Source organism: Chanos chanos, chromosome 5 (assembly GCF_902362185.1).
Source record: "Chanos chanos chromosome 5, fChaCha1.1, whole genome shotgun sequence".
Taxonomy (NCBI): domain Eukaryota; kingdom Metazoa; phylum Chordata; class Actinopteri; order Gonorynchiformes; family Chanidae; genus Chanos; species Chanos chanos.
This window is the reverse complement of record NC_044499.1, coordinates 48,255,815-48,270,883: the sequence shown is the minus strand read 5'-3', so window position 1 is coordinate 48,270,883 and position 15,069 is coordinate 48,255,815. Positions and strand designations below refer to the sequence as shown.

The following is a 15,069-nucleotide window of genomic DNA, read 5'->3' as shown; positions in this document are numbered from 1 at the left end:
GGGGATTCTTTCTGGAAATTCCACATTTGCCAGTTGATGGCTGCAAAATTACTCAACAGTAGCTTGAAGCTGTTACAAACCGTTGAAGTAAAATATCTGAGTCTCTCTGAGACAATGTGGGTCAGGAAATAATATCACAGAAAGTTATGCCCGCAGCCTTCAAACGAAAGGCTATAGTTACAAATACATTTTGTTTAGGTCGCGTGTTATCCACGAATCTAAGATGGTAGGATACTGTGTAGGAGCAGGGGAGTCAAAAGTCGGGGTGTCTGTTTTTGGACAGCGCACTGGATTGCGCTGAGTTTGCTGCGCGTACTCCAAACGCATGTGACATTCATGTGTCAGTAAATCCATCACCAAGAGGTAGACTCAGTATTTGCTGCACCACTTCTCCTCTCACTTCTTCAATGGCTTTCTAAGAGGATGAGCCAACCGTTCAGCACGGGAAACCTGCAAGAGATATGATAATTAGAGGGCGGGCTGATAGGTGAAGACAGTCATGGGCTGGATCCGTTGCGCACAGTGTGAGCGCACTCAACTCGGTTGAATTAATTTGCTTGTTTTCTCGCAGGTTTTGGATTAGTCTATAGGATCATTTCGAAAGTGAAATGTTAAAATGTTCTGAGGTTTTGAGAAATATTGAAATGGAACCGCTATGCCATTTGTTATTATTTGAATGTCACTAATTTTTCTCCCATGGAATTTGAACAGCGAGTGTTAATTCGTGGAAAAAGGAAGACCTTTGTGCCTCACTACACTTTCTGCAATTTGGGGTAGAACAGAGACAGTTTTAAAGGGGGAGGTCAGATACACCACTGACTACAGTCATGGCTATGCCACCAACATTTGGATTCACCCAAGAGCAAGTTGCTTGTGTCTGCGAGGTTCTTCAACAGGGAGGCAGTATTGAACGTCTCGGCCGATTTCTGTGGTCGTTACCGGCCTGTGAACACCTACATAAAAACGAGAGTGTCCTTAAAGCGAAGGCTGTGGTTGCCTTTCACAGAGGAAACTTTCGGGAGCTTTACAAAGTTCTAGAGAGCCACCAGTTCTCTCCGCATAATCACCCCAAACTCCAACAGCTCTGGCTTAAAGCGCATTACATAGAAGCGGAAAAGCTGCGCGGTCGTCCGCTCGGTGCAGTAGGAAAGTACCGGGTCCGAAGGAAGTTCCCTTTACCCCGAACCATATGGGATGGCGAGGAGACCAGCTACTGCTTCAAGGAGAAGAGCCGTTGTGTGCTCAAGGAGTGGTACACTCACAACCCGTATCCTTCCCCAAGAGAGAAACGGGAATTAGCAGAGGCCACTGGTCTTACGACCACCCAGGTCAGCAACTGGTTTAAGAACAGACGGCAGAGGGATCGTGCAGCAGAGGCAAAGGAGAGGTAAGATACAAACATTCATTGCCCCACAAGCCGCTGTTCAAGGAGGCCCTTCTCAGAATAGTCTCATATTTCCGCACCGTGATTACCAGATGCTTTGCTGACCTAAAAATTTCTTGATAAGGTCATAAAATCCACCAAGCCAATCACAGGCCACTGGATCGCTGATCGCATTAACTTTCACAATAAATTGTGAAAAACTATATAATTTATTTAGCTTTATGTTTAGCGCACAATGTAACTGTAATCGATTATGAAATTTACATACCGGATATAATCAAGAGGGAATGGCGAGACATTTTTAATTCAAATACACTCGTTTATATTATTTGAAAACTTTAAGTGACAATTGAATTGTCAGCAATCCCAAAGTATCCTACATGTATCTAGCCTCGCTAAACAGACCCTCTTTTCCAGAATGACTTACGCATAGCCATAGAAAACGCATAGTCTACAGTAAACTTTGGTTGGTAAACTGTTATGTCCCTGCAAATCTCCAAAGATAAGGTTGTACAGAGATGGTCTAGTGCTGTGCTAACACTGTAAAACTAACTATAAAAGTAAACTGGGGTTGAAACTCACTTCAAATGCTTATGATCACATTTGACAACACAGTGGTAGTAGGCTAATAATGTGACTCAGACATTGGAAAATTCATTTATTTTGAATGCTTTCGTCATTTAAATTTCTTTTAAAAAGATAAAACCTTAAAGACAAACTGTGCTGTAATCAAGTCATAAGATTACATCAAATGAAACAGAACTGAAAACTAACGCTTTAGCAGTCATTTTCGTATTGTCTACTTAAATCAAATACAGACCATACCATATATACTTAGTAATCAATACATGAGTAAAATCGTCGTTTGATTTTCTTATAGGAGAGGACGTTCACGGATTTTAAACTGAGCCAGCACGATTTCAATCGAATAATGTCCTAATTACAACCATCTATATGGGCTGATTGACATAAATATTATTGTTGTGATTGGCTCTTTCATTATAAATAAAATCATCTATGGGGGAATTTACCCTTGGAGTTCAAACATTTTCTTTTTCAATGTAAAAACTATTTTATTCATTACCGTGATGCATAATGCGTAATTGTGAATAAGTTGTGGGGAAATGTAGGGTACTTTATTGTTGCAGTTGTTTTTTCATAATGTTACTATCACCACTAAGGTTGTTCTTCTTTCTGTCAGTAAGCAAAACAACATGATTTATGGAGTTCTCTCTGTACCGACCAGAAATATAACGATATCACTACCTCTTAAATAAATATGGTTGTTTCCCCCCCACAGGGAAAATGAGAGCGCCAATCCGAACGGACATAACCCACTGGCCTCACACATAAACGAGAACAAGTCACTGTGTGAGAGTTCTGACGACGAGAAGTCGCCAGCCGGGACCCCGGACCACACTTCCCTGAGTCCTGCTATGCTCATGTCTTCAAATTCAGGTTTGCCTCCATTGCACAGCTTCGCGCCTCCGCCTGGACCCAGCGCCATTCCCGTCAGTGGCGCTGAAACAATTCATCATACCCATCAGCAACACACCCACCATCACCATCTTTCCATGCACGAAGCCTTACTCAATCCTATGTCAGCCAGCCTGGTGGATCTAGGATCGTAATAGCTGATGGAACAAGCACAGGTGGCTCGTGCGTAGCTGATAGACCACGTCATTGCCGAAGCCAAAAGTTGGAGTGGACAGACTTTTTTTTTTTTTCCTCGTCGGAAAAAAAGTATTTTAAATACTCTCTTTAAATGCGAAATTTATTACGATGTAATTTGGTTATTCTTCACACCAGGCTTATCTCCCTTCTGCTCGTTAGTGTTCTCATTATCAAAACTACAGACTGTCTGGCACGGGATAGTGGTGCCGCCTGTGTAGAGGATATGATATGCCCAACGTTTTCCATACTGAGGACCCGTTTGTTTCCCTCAGGTCTCTCGGAGATGATCCAACACGCAACTAAATCAAATGATAGCTCCTTTTGTATGTTTAGGACTGAAAGTAAACAATAAATCTAAATATATTTACTAAGTAAAGATTGGGTATTTTTTCTGTTCTTCAAGTTTCTTCTTCTTATTATTCTTTTCTTTCTTTAAAACGTTGTTTCGTTTATAATTTATTGGCACTATTTTTCAACATGTTTTTGTCACAACTGACAGATGCTGATAGTTTGGGTTTATCTATACTACGTATTCACTGGTATTGTAGGTTATAGTGAAATTCAGATGTTCTGATATGGAACATACTACAGCTTCAACCAATCACAGTCGTAAACGGCGGAGGGGGAGGATGGAGCGCAGGTACATGAGCTGCCTCTTAAAACGTTAAATGTACGAGATGACCCCCGGAGAAAAACGGAAATCAGTTTAGCCTGCGGTTTCCAAACTTTACATGTCGTCAGTGGTTAAATCAATCATCCGTCAATAAAACTGCGAACAAAACCCACCACTACCCAGTATAGTCCTTATTGTCATTTAGCTCCATAGACCAGTTCAGGTGTCTTCATTCAAACCTCGGTCATACCCAGCTGTGTCAGACTGGACACAGCCACGCAGCCAAGAGCTAAACCTTCTCGCTCACTTCTGCAGCTGTATCTCATTGTCTTCCTTTTCGAGTATTGTTTGGAACACCAGCCAAACACAGGCCTCAATGTCAGAAATGCCAGCACTTTCAATGTTATCCTGAACTGCGTCCGTCAAATTACATACTTTTACATCAGCATTCTAAAACGTATGAAACATAGAGTCACTGAGCATTAAAAAAAAACAAACCTTGATCTCAGTGCTGGACATTATTATGGAACGAATATTGCACTGTTAAAACTTGCGTAGTTACCTGTTGTCTGTTTCACTCTGTACACAAAGGGCCTGCTGGATCTTCAAGTCTCTTCAAGTATTTTAAAAATATAACTGCAACATAATCACAAATCAATGAGAATAATTAAGCTGTTGTAATTGTACTTAAAATGATTATATCGAGCTAAATCGATCATTTTCAGTATATTCCGTCATTTGAGGAGTTTGCTGAGTCCTCAGATTTTACTGTTGTCTGCAAAACTCAATGTTATTATGAATGATCATAAAATGATGAAATGCGTAAATTACTACACTTGAAGTAAACGCTATGATCGACTCACCTCCCGAGAAAAATAATATCTGACAATAATACCGAGACAAATAGTGAAAAAATCAACGAAATACCACGTTTTTCAGAGCTGCAATTCAGCAGTTCTTAAAACGTCTCATATTTAAACATTGTAAAGTAAACTATATTTTGTCTAGAGCTATTTTGTTTGAAGAAGATCTAAATATTTAATCTTGAGTCGTATTTTTTAGTATTTCCCAAATATTTATTTGCCTGTATATTTAATGCAGTGACCGAATCTACAACTGGTTACAGGCTTTTAAAGACTTTTTGTCCAGTTAAGGGAAGTGGATATTAGGCTACCCAGTGTTCATAAACGTTTCACGCTAGATGTAGAATAAATCCCAAAATGAATTCCAAATAATACAAGCGTCTCTGAAACGCAGTTCACTTACATTAACATCAACTGGGTAAGTTCCAAAACCCCCAAAAATGTGAAAATCTTTTTCAATCTGTGGAACAGTGTCTGACGCCATGTACCTCAGATGTTGAACAAATGTGCGGTGATCATGTCAGAGATCTCAATTAACATTCAGAAAGATGAGCTGTTTGTGTGGGCAGCTCTGAATATTTATAAAGATGAATAATTGTTGATTTTGTCTGTGTTTAAGTCCATATCTCCACTAATGAAACATAAATTATAATCGTATCATCCTACTCATGGTTCACTAGAATGTTTTGAGAGAAGCCCTGACTGGGTAAAATTCTATTCTTCTCCTTTATCCATCTTGTCTTTGCTGACCTTGCAAAACGAGAGAACAATGAAATGAATGAAAATGAATTTAAGTCAACCTACTTGCCAGTTAAAACTTAAAGCAGTAGTTAATGTAGCGATTAGACGCAACGTATTATAGAGGCGAGTAAAAGCGCAAATGTTCGAAATATACCTCGTGACACTGCGACTGAGATATCCTCAAACGTCCTGAAATCTGTGATGGGGATAATGGGAACGAAAGTTTTATTAAGATTCTAACTCGTATTTTGTAAAATACAATGCCATCTAGTGGTTTACATCGCAACAGGTGCGAGCGGCATGAGACTTGCAGAACCTCCAAATGTTTCCTCATATCGCCACCTAGTGGTTGGTAGGTTACTTAGACCGACTGTCAGCATCCAAATCACCCTTTTCGTGTATGATAAAAAGCAGGTAGCGAGGTAGCTAACCTGCAATCAAGAAACTGTTTATGTGTTGCTTGACAGCATGTGTAAATGGAATCCTGAGGGAAATTTTTTGTCGGCGGAGCCAAATGAATGACCAAAAAAAAAAAATAGAATTTATTGTGTCAAATTAAGTTTACTTGAACAGCCTTGTTTGTAGAAATGTTGTATAACTGATTGTCTACGACCGAATCACAGCCTTGCTGATATACAACAGGACAGCACTCGCTCTCGTGTGATATTGCTTAATTGTTGATCTCTAGTACTCCAGGTCTGCATTAGACCAACTTATTAGTGATGTGTCTATATTCCCTCACCACTGTAAATCTAATAAACATGTCTTTCTTGGCTGGGCCCTGAATTAATCTGTTCTAGCTTTGAAAAAAGCAGAAGAATCTATATGTTTATAGTTTTCTAGTTTATATTAAAGTGGACATTAAATGTTATGTGTGGATATTCAGCATTATTATGACTGTATGTCTTGCTGTCAGTGTAGCAAAATATACTTCATTCAAGTGTATCACAATATCCTAAAAATTCTGCCTCATAAATCGGATTATATAGTTACACCATAATCCCATAATTATGTGTAATAACAAATTGGTAATGCAATAGAAATTAATTAAATGCTAACTGAATAGTCTGAAACATTTAACTACTACAATGTAGTTACAGATGAAAGTTTGCTTGAGCATGGAGTAATCGGGACCACCGTGAGTAAGGAAGGCATTACTAGTCTACATTTGATATGTGTATTCAAGCAATCAAGAACCAGTATAGCTTTTTCATCAGTTCAAAGTCTGCTGCTGGAGTCAAACAGAGCATAAAAATGAAGAGGAAGAGTGGAAAAATGTATCTATGGCCTGTAGCCTGTCCTTTCTAAAAACCACAGAATGGTCTGTCTCTACTTCTCTCCGAGAAGAGGATACTAGATCCCTCTGGATTAAGGAAGAGAGACTCAATTAAAGGCAACCTTTCTGTCACTCACCGAAGCACTTCGATCTGTGAGAGCTACCTCAGAATCAACAGTCGTCGGTATCTTAGACCTGTCTCTGGTGTTTGACACTTCTAGCCGACAGATTCTACTGGCAAATCTCTCAGACCTTGATGTTGCAGGCTTTGCCTTGAAGTGGATCAAGATCTACCTGACGGGGTGATCTTATCTGGTGTGGTGGAGAGGTAGAGTATCTACCCCTTGGAACTCATCAGCTCACACAGATTCTATGCGAGCGTCATCCACACGACAGCGATCAATGCATATTCACTGTCATGTGGACATTACTCACCTCCGCATGTCATTTCCACACCAGGCTCGCCACAAGGACAGAAGCCTGCCCGGATGATGGAATGCCATCTGCTCCTCAGTTTCTCCACGACAAAATTGCTATTCATTCCAGCCGAGGCCTCAATCCGGTGGGAGAGCTTCATCAACCTGGCCTCTGCAACAACACTATCATCTTCCAGATCTGCACGGAACTGCACGGAGAGTGATCATCGATGTCCAGTTTAACTTCTTTGGTTCCCTATCATTCCCTATCATCCCTATTATGCCGTTTCCCCCGGTAGACCAACCAGCAGGGAGTTGCAGTAGTCCAGTCTAGAGATGAGCAGATGATGAGACTGATGCCTGGACCAGGACTTGAGTAGTATACTTTGATAGGTATGGTCTGACCTTCTGGATCTTGATAAGCATCCAGGGAAACGGCACACAACGGCATGCAATACAACCATTCCAGAAGACTGGTTCTCAATGCATCTCAATGCATGATGACATGTTTTCATTACTGGTGTCCCGGAACTGGCTTCTGGTATCTCCCTGGATGAGACTGAAGACACTGGTAGGGCATATAGAGTTGCCAGTAGAACAGCACTAGTTTAGATATAGACCACAAACAGACCATATGCCCCAGAGAGAACTCTTCTCTGCTCAGCTGCAAGACACCTGAAAGTGGTGGAATAAACTTTGACTCAAAATCAGGACTAACTCTCTAAATACACTCTACAATCATTGGAAGACTCATCTATTCCACCAATATCTGCTCTAGTTTTGAAACTTGGGTGCTCCTACCAGCTCATACTGTACAAACTTATAACTGCATAGCTTACTTATCAAGGTTGTCTGTTGTCACATGTGAGCTTAGCTATGCATGTATTGTATGTACTCACCATGTAGGTTGCTTTGGACAAAAGCATCTACTAACTGAATAAGTGTAAATGTACAGTCCCTTGATAAACTCTTTTCCTTTGAATTGGCAATATGATTTGTGCTGTTCCTGGTAGAAATCATTGTGGTGTACTCTCTATAATATTTGTCGTGTACAGACAGACGTATTAAATCGCTTACTGATATTTTTATTTGGAATTTTAAAATCCAGCCCCGGGAACCTAACTGTTGGATGGGTGGTGAATGGATGGACTGCATAAGGTGTAGTATGAGTGAAGTGGGTGTCTTCCTGGGGTGTCCGTCGGAACAAACAGTAGTCCGTCAAATGCAACTCAAACTATACTTTCATCCAAACACAGCAGGATACAGGTTGTATGTATCAGTGTGGTTTTCACAGCAATGACGCACACTTAACACATGGGGCTTCTCCCGAGTACTTCGCTTCAGTATACAAGTCTCAGGGACTCACTGGAAAGTTCTGCGTGACGCATGCGCAGAGGAGCGGCCTTTCCAACACTAACTGACAGAGATTCATAGTTTTAATCCATCACTGACATGCCTGATGCATCTGCTAATCAACAACCTTTAACTGGTTAACTGGAGAGTGCCTAGCACAGGGACACACTGAAAGGGTACCAGGACTGGATTTGGAAAATGCTTTTATAGTCACTTGAGTGAAATACAGATTCCTCTAAATACGTTTTTATTTTTAAGGGTTACTAGAAAATACTTAACATTTTGGAATCTGAGATAAGTAATGCAATTACTACACAATAGTATGTTTTAGGTACATCTGTGCTGGGTTTATCACATACTTCAGCTGAAAACAGATATTTGCATTTATGCAGCCTTGAAGAAGTTATTTCAGTTGGTCATGAAATGTGTATATAAATGAATATTTCTTTTGTTTTTTTAGCAGCAGTAACACATTAACCGCAGCATACTGTGACTCCATAGAGTGTGGGCGATAAGGACAGTATTTTCTATGGGACTTGACTTATATCTTCCACAGGGTGGCGGTATAAGCACATAAATTTAAACGAGAAGACCCGTCACATTCAAGAAACGGCAGTCTCGCAGACTACACGACACACCCACTTGACTACATGACAAACCCACTTCAGTACACGACACAGCCCCTGAGATAACTTCCGGATTAGTGTGAGACGTGGGGGTGTCTCCGTAAACCTTACCGTCGGTGGGGTACCTCCCTAACCCTAACCGTCAATGGGATACCTCCCTAACCCTAAACGTCACAGGCCCCTAACCCTAATCCTAACCACAGCCCTAACCATAACCATAACCCTAAGCTTGGCTCTGCGAAGTGGGTGTGTCATAGTAGGCGTGTTGTGTAGTACTGTGCAGTAACACCTACTTCTGTTCAGGAGCAGTTTCAGGAAGGGCACAGAATATATGGTCTGTTTCACTAGGACCAGTTGCGTTCGGGAGCATTCCCGCTGTCTTAGTTTTGCTTTCTTTTTTTTTTTTTTCTTACTGGATGATCAGCTTATTAAGTGAAATCGGAGACCAATCAGTTAAGACTTATTGGAATTTAAAAACTAAAAGTTCTGTCCCCACTGGCGTCATTAGGCCTACTAATGTAGTTCTCACATTGCATGGAGGATTAGCATCATAATGTGTATAGACGTCTATTTCTGAAATGGGCAGTGAGACGTTAAGAAGAACAGATTATTCCTCACTTGGTGTCAAGTTTGAGGAGGTGAGGCCGGTCAGACTACACTGCTGAAATCGCAGGTGCTGATAGTCTGTATCTATCTGCTGCTACCAGGCGAAGGTAAGCTGGCCAGAGAAATACAGTCAGAATCAGCGCTTGTTAGAGGTCTGAAGGAAAGTATTCTTAAATCAAAGTGTTCTCGCGCTGACCAGCTGTGACCCACCGTGTGCAGGGGAGAGGCTCTACCCCACCTGGCAACCATTACAAATTAAAGCTCAAAAGCAGCTGTTGCAGCCATTCTTCTTTTATCTACTCCTGTGACCTTCCAATTTCTGTTGAATAGATGTAATGCCACCCCCCCCCAAACAAAAAAAAAAAAAAACCATCGCCAGCATCTCGCGAATATGATGATTATCGCAAGACTATGACTCAAAACTGACCCCGCCGTATCGTATAGCCCCAGACGGCATGAACTATTAATCTGCACATTTTGCGTGTTTATAAACTACCTAAAGTTACAAGTGGACTGTAAAAACATTCAGTCCTTTCGATTTTAATCCCTTATCTCATGTGATGCTCCGTAAGTCATTTGTCGACTGTTAAGAAAAGCACCGCTCCAACTTGCGACGAGGTAGGCATTTGTTTTCGTCTATGTCGGCACTACGTGCGGCCCAGTGAATCCAGGTCAAGGGGAACTGCCGCGTGACTAAACACGAATAGAAAGTTGTGTTCAGTTAAGCGATGAAATCAAAGGGGAAAAAACAGGGCAGCGAAATCCTCACAGAATAAAGGAAGCTGAGAACGAGCTTTCGGTATACACTACGGAGTGTTATGAGAGAACCACAAACAAACCATCGATTTGTTGTTGACCCTTAGAGCTTGTTATAAAAGCGCGACTGTAATTAAGGTGCCATAGCTCGATATGTAGGTTGCCTTTGCTTTTATGAAGGATTCGTGCACAACATTACAGGAACTAAGATGAGGTCGTTACAACAAGGATTGGCGATATTCTTGTAACTTCTATAAGAACATTTACACATTTGTGCTATGTGGTGATAACATTGAAAATATTTGTGTATAAACACTCCGTTTATCAAGATGTCATATTTCACAAAATTTTAGAATAGTGTCCACAGTATCAGCTAAGTTTTGGGTCTGAGTGTGTGAGTGAGGTAGATCTAGGAATCTGGTGTGGTTGATATTTTGATTTGGTGTCGCCTAGCCCAACAATAAATGACCCCTAAATTAAATTAGGAATAGTTATATTTGTTGTTATAATGTTCATGTCTTCTTAGAGCAGACAAATAAGTCTTCAGTTTCTAAATTTGAAGGTACTGGTAGTTGTCCTGATAGAAGGTAGTGGAGAAGACACGATTAGTTAGTTTGTCTGTCGCGAGTCTGGGGTAAGTTTCAGACGTTTCAGTAGGCCTTCGAACTTACCTCACACAAAGGCTTTTAAGAGCTTTAGCAGTGACCTATACTTGCAAATTTATCCCGCATTAAACTTTTCGCCGATGGATCATTTTACACTGCAGCGAACGCAATTATGCAAACTTAATAAATAAAGTCTAGTTATAAATGATTACTGTCAACAACAACAATAATAACAATAATAATAATAATAATAAGCTCTACATAATCAATTCGTTTCAAAGAAAACTTAGACTAGCTCCAGAATATCATTAAGGTAAGAGAAATTCACAGTGCCATTTTTGTCTTTTTTGTCTGACTGCTGGTATAATTTAATATCTCACTGATCTGTGTATAAATAAACCCAAAAAAAAAAAAAAAAAAAAAACCCACTCACAATAAAACGGATATGTCCTCTCTCAAATAAATGAAGACGTTGATAGACATTATATTAAATTATATTTATTTGCATAAAAGTGACCCATAACACTGTATTTTCAGCGCCAATTTGACCAATTTACAGTATAAAACGAACAAAATAAAGACATTAAAATTTTAGAGCACTTTACAGACACTTAGACACATCTTATGGACACAAAATTAAGAACGCTGTTGCAGGAAAGAGGATGGCGTAATTGCAATATCATATACAAGCATCTCTAGAATATTCTACAGATAAAAGGGAAACCGCATTACATGGACAGTTCAATATAAAATCTTAAAATAAAATCAAAATCTGAACATCTGTAGTTGAGTCGGAGACGGAAGGATAAAAGGTGCTTTGACTTCCACGATTGTCTGATAAACACACACACACACATACACACGAAAAAAAAAGAAGATGCCTCTCCACTGAGTGGCATAGTCACTTGTGGGGAGCTGAAAGAGGTAAAATGGCGAAAGAGATTCAAATGTCTCTCAGAATCCTCTTTATGGTGCTGTCTGACGCCTCAAAAATGTAAAAAAAAAAAAAAGATAAACGAGTTAACATGCATTATGGTTAAGCCTTGGATGTGGAAGGGCGTCGGTCCAACAGAAGCGCTTAAGAACGGCATGCTTTTCTCCTTTTTTTTGTCGAACAACAATTAAATCAGTGCCAATGTCAGTTGGTCCCATGTCATCCACGAAATTTCACAGTTTATTTTTCTGGGCTCCAATACACCCCTTTTTTCTGTTGTAGCATCATACGTCGAAGTCTGAGTCACTGTCTGTTACAGAGAGAATGGTACCAGTATCTACCCTCTCCATCATACTGGAGACACTGGTGGTGGGACTTGCAGCCGCGGACGGTGACTCCGCTGAGCTGTGAGGGGTACACCCAGTTTCAGAAATGGAGCGCAGGCTGCTTTGTCCGAGTCCGTGATGTTGGAGCCTACAAGACACGAATAAAGAGAGACAAAAACAGAACGGTTAACTTAAAAACTCTAAATGTTTGCACTGAATCAGACTAGGTGCAAAATTCTTTGTATAGCCTATTCTTCTGCGCGCAATGGGGCTCGCAAGCGATTAACATTCCAGCTGTCGAGCTGAATTTCGACGTGCTACAAAAACCTTGGCGCATTCCGCATAAACAAGACAGGAAAAGACATTCTTTTTCGACGACTACTTAAAGTTCTCTGTAAAACTACGCATTACATGTTAATACGACTCGTGCATACACATTACTCAGGAATATGTGGTCTTTATTTACCTCGCAAATGTAAAATTTCAGTTTTTAAAGTTAAAGAAAGTTAAGAGAATGTGGAGCACGATAATAAACTCTTTATAAACCCAGTAACTCAATGTGAAGTGTTAAGTCATAACGGGATCTCGAAGTTACTGCTGTCGTAGCGGCTGTTGTGAAAGTGAATATGTCCGTGGATTTCTAACCTTGTCATTCAAGCTCATTTTACGCAAACAAATGTATGTGGAGAGTATGTACATTAGATTTTTTAATCAAAGTTTGGCTTTAAACAAACGGAAACTGGATATCCTGTCTCCCAACCAAACATGCTAAAGTGAAGACTAAGAAAGAGAGGCCGTGCGATACAACGCAGTTCTAAGTTAAAGAAAAATAATTCTACGTTTTAATCATTTAAGCAATTGGGACTCCTGTAATAATAATAATAATAATAATAATAATAATAATAATAATAATAATAGCAATAATAATAATGATAGTAATAATAATAATAATAATAATAATAATATGTTGCAGAATAATTTACACTTTGCCCTTTATTGGTAATTATAAAGATCTCAAATGCATACGTTCTCTGCTGTATTCCACTTATACATATGAACTTTTAAATGATATTGTTACATCCACAAGTGAATCTTTTAAAGAAAATTGTTATTATCCAAAGTTGTCTCGTTTACCAATTGCACCAGTGTATAACCTATTAAATTTCTAATAAAACATAGTCGTGAAGTAATAACATACACATAAATAGGATTTAATTACAAAAAACGGTCAGTTATTTTGTATGTATTAAATAAAATTCTCTAATGTAATGAATGTTTGTTATGATGGAAGTTGGAAAGTTTTTCAGACCAGATAAAGCCTCATCTAAACAGTTAAAAGTTACTGTCTTTTAAAATTAAATTGTGTGAAACTGTCTAATTGTTTCAAACCAAGACACATTATTAAGCAGTTTTTTTTATCTCTAATTCTCGAGTTAACGTAGTTTTACTGTTCGCGCATTTATTCGCGTATTTTTTCGAGACTGACGATGTTATTGTTAAATACGTGCGTATGAAAACTAACCTGTTTTTTGCAGCTGCAGCTCTGTCTCTTTGCCTTCGGTTTTTAAACCAGTTGCCCACTTGAGTGGGAGTCAGTCCAGTGGCTTGAGCCAGTTCCCTTTTCTTGCTGGGATTTGGATAGGGGTCCTGAAGGTACCACTCCCTAAGTAAGCCGCGCGTCCGTTCTTTGAAACAGTGGGTCTTCTGCTCGCCATCCCAGATGGTCCGTGGCAGGGGGAACTTCTTTCGCACCCTGTACTTATCAACGGGTCCCAGGGGGCGACCACGCAGCTTCTCGGCTTCTTGGTAGTGAGCTTCGAGCCACATTGCCTGAAGTTTACCATGCGATTCCTTGGTGAACTTGTGGTTCTCCAGGATGTGGTATAATTCACGGAAACTTCCAGTGTGATAAGCGACCACTGCACGGGCTCGTTGGATTGATTCATGCTTGTTGATCGCGTCGCAGGCACCTGGTGCTACGGGCAGAGACCACAGGAAACGTCCAAGTCTCTCGATGTCCCCAGTTTCCTCCAGCGTCTCGCACACACTGGCTACCTGTTCCGCCGAGAAGTTGAGGGTGGGCAGCTGAAACATTGGTAAGTCCTCCGGGGACCTCGCTCTGGGCAGGCTGCCTGCCAAAAGCAGAGGACGGTCTGCGAAATTCGGCAGGAAAAGATGCGAGGGGTAGAGCTCTAAGGGTGATCTGAAAACCATGGAGCTGCCGGAGTAAGAAACAACCTTGATGAAAAAAAAAGACAGCAAAACAACAACTTTGTGTTTCTGCGGCGATCGCTTTAATGCCACCAGCCGAGTAATATCCACTCTTAATCAACCGAGAGTGTAACGTTGAAACGTTTTGTTTCGCTTTTCTATTGGTCTTCCTGGTGTCGTGCTGTAGTTGTCATGGCAGCACTGCCAATCACTGTCAAGCATGCCAGTCATTAGCCAGTGCGCAAAAGCCCTCCACACATTTGCTTTGCGCACGGGGTTTTACCAGTTCTCCAATCAGAGTCAGCCACTCTCTGCGGGATGTTTCAAGCAAACGAATGGTGTGCCAGTTCGTTCAACGGTAGGAGGATTAGTGGGTGGAATATTATTCCAGCATTACAGAGGTTGACTCAGAAGTGTTGAGGGAAGCATAGGTTGTGTGACTGTATGTGAATTTTGTCGAGTGTGTGTAGCGTTTATGCAGAAATTGTAAAAGGTTTTTCGAATAACAAGAGGCTGTGGAAAATACATTTGCCAGATGTTACTGGTTGAGAACGGTAGCCTGTTATAGCCATTACTGCGAGACAAAAATATTTTAGCAATTTCGTTAAAAGCAATATTCTCTCAATTACACCGATAAATTTGAAAATAGAACAGGTCAAAACCCGTAAACCATACATAAAAGCAC

General features: G+C 40.4%; 2 protein-coding genes across 2 annotated transcripts; one reads left to right on the top strand and one right to left on the bottom strand.

Moving 5' to 3' along the window:
• The first annotated feature begins 827 nt into the window (after positions 1-827).
• Positions 828-3,015, top strand: six2b (SIX homeobox 2b). The gene is made up of 2 exons (XM_030775267.1): positions 828-1,387; positions 2,685-3,015. The coding sequence occupies exons 1-2, from the start codon at positions 828-830 to the stop codon at positions 3,013-3,015; spliced, it is 891 nt and encodes a 296-aa protein (XP_030631127.1).
• Positions 3,016-12,131: 9,116 nt separating this feature from the next.
• six3b (SIX homeobox 3b) lies at positions 12,132-14,387 on the bottom strand. Its single transcript, XM_030775259.1, has 2 exons — positions 13,696-14,387; positions 12,132-12,321 (listed from the first exon to the last, which is right to left on the bottom strand). Exons 1-2 carry the CDS (start codon positions 14,385-14,387, stop codon positions 12,132-12,134), a joined length of 882 nt encoding a protein of 293 aa, XP_030631119.1.
• Positions 14,388-15,069: the final 682 nt, after the last annotated feature.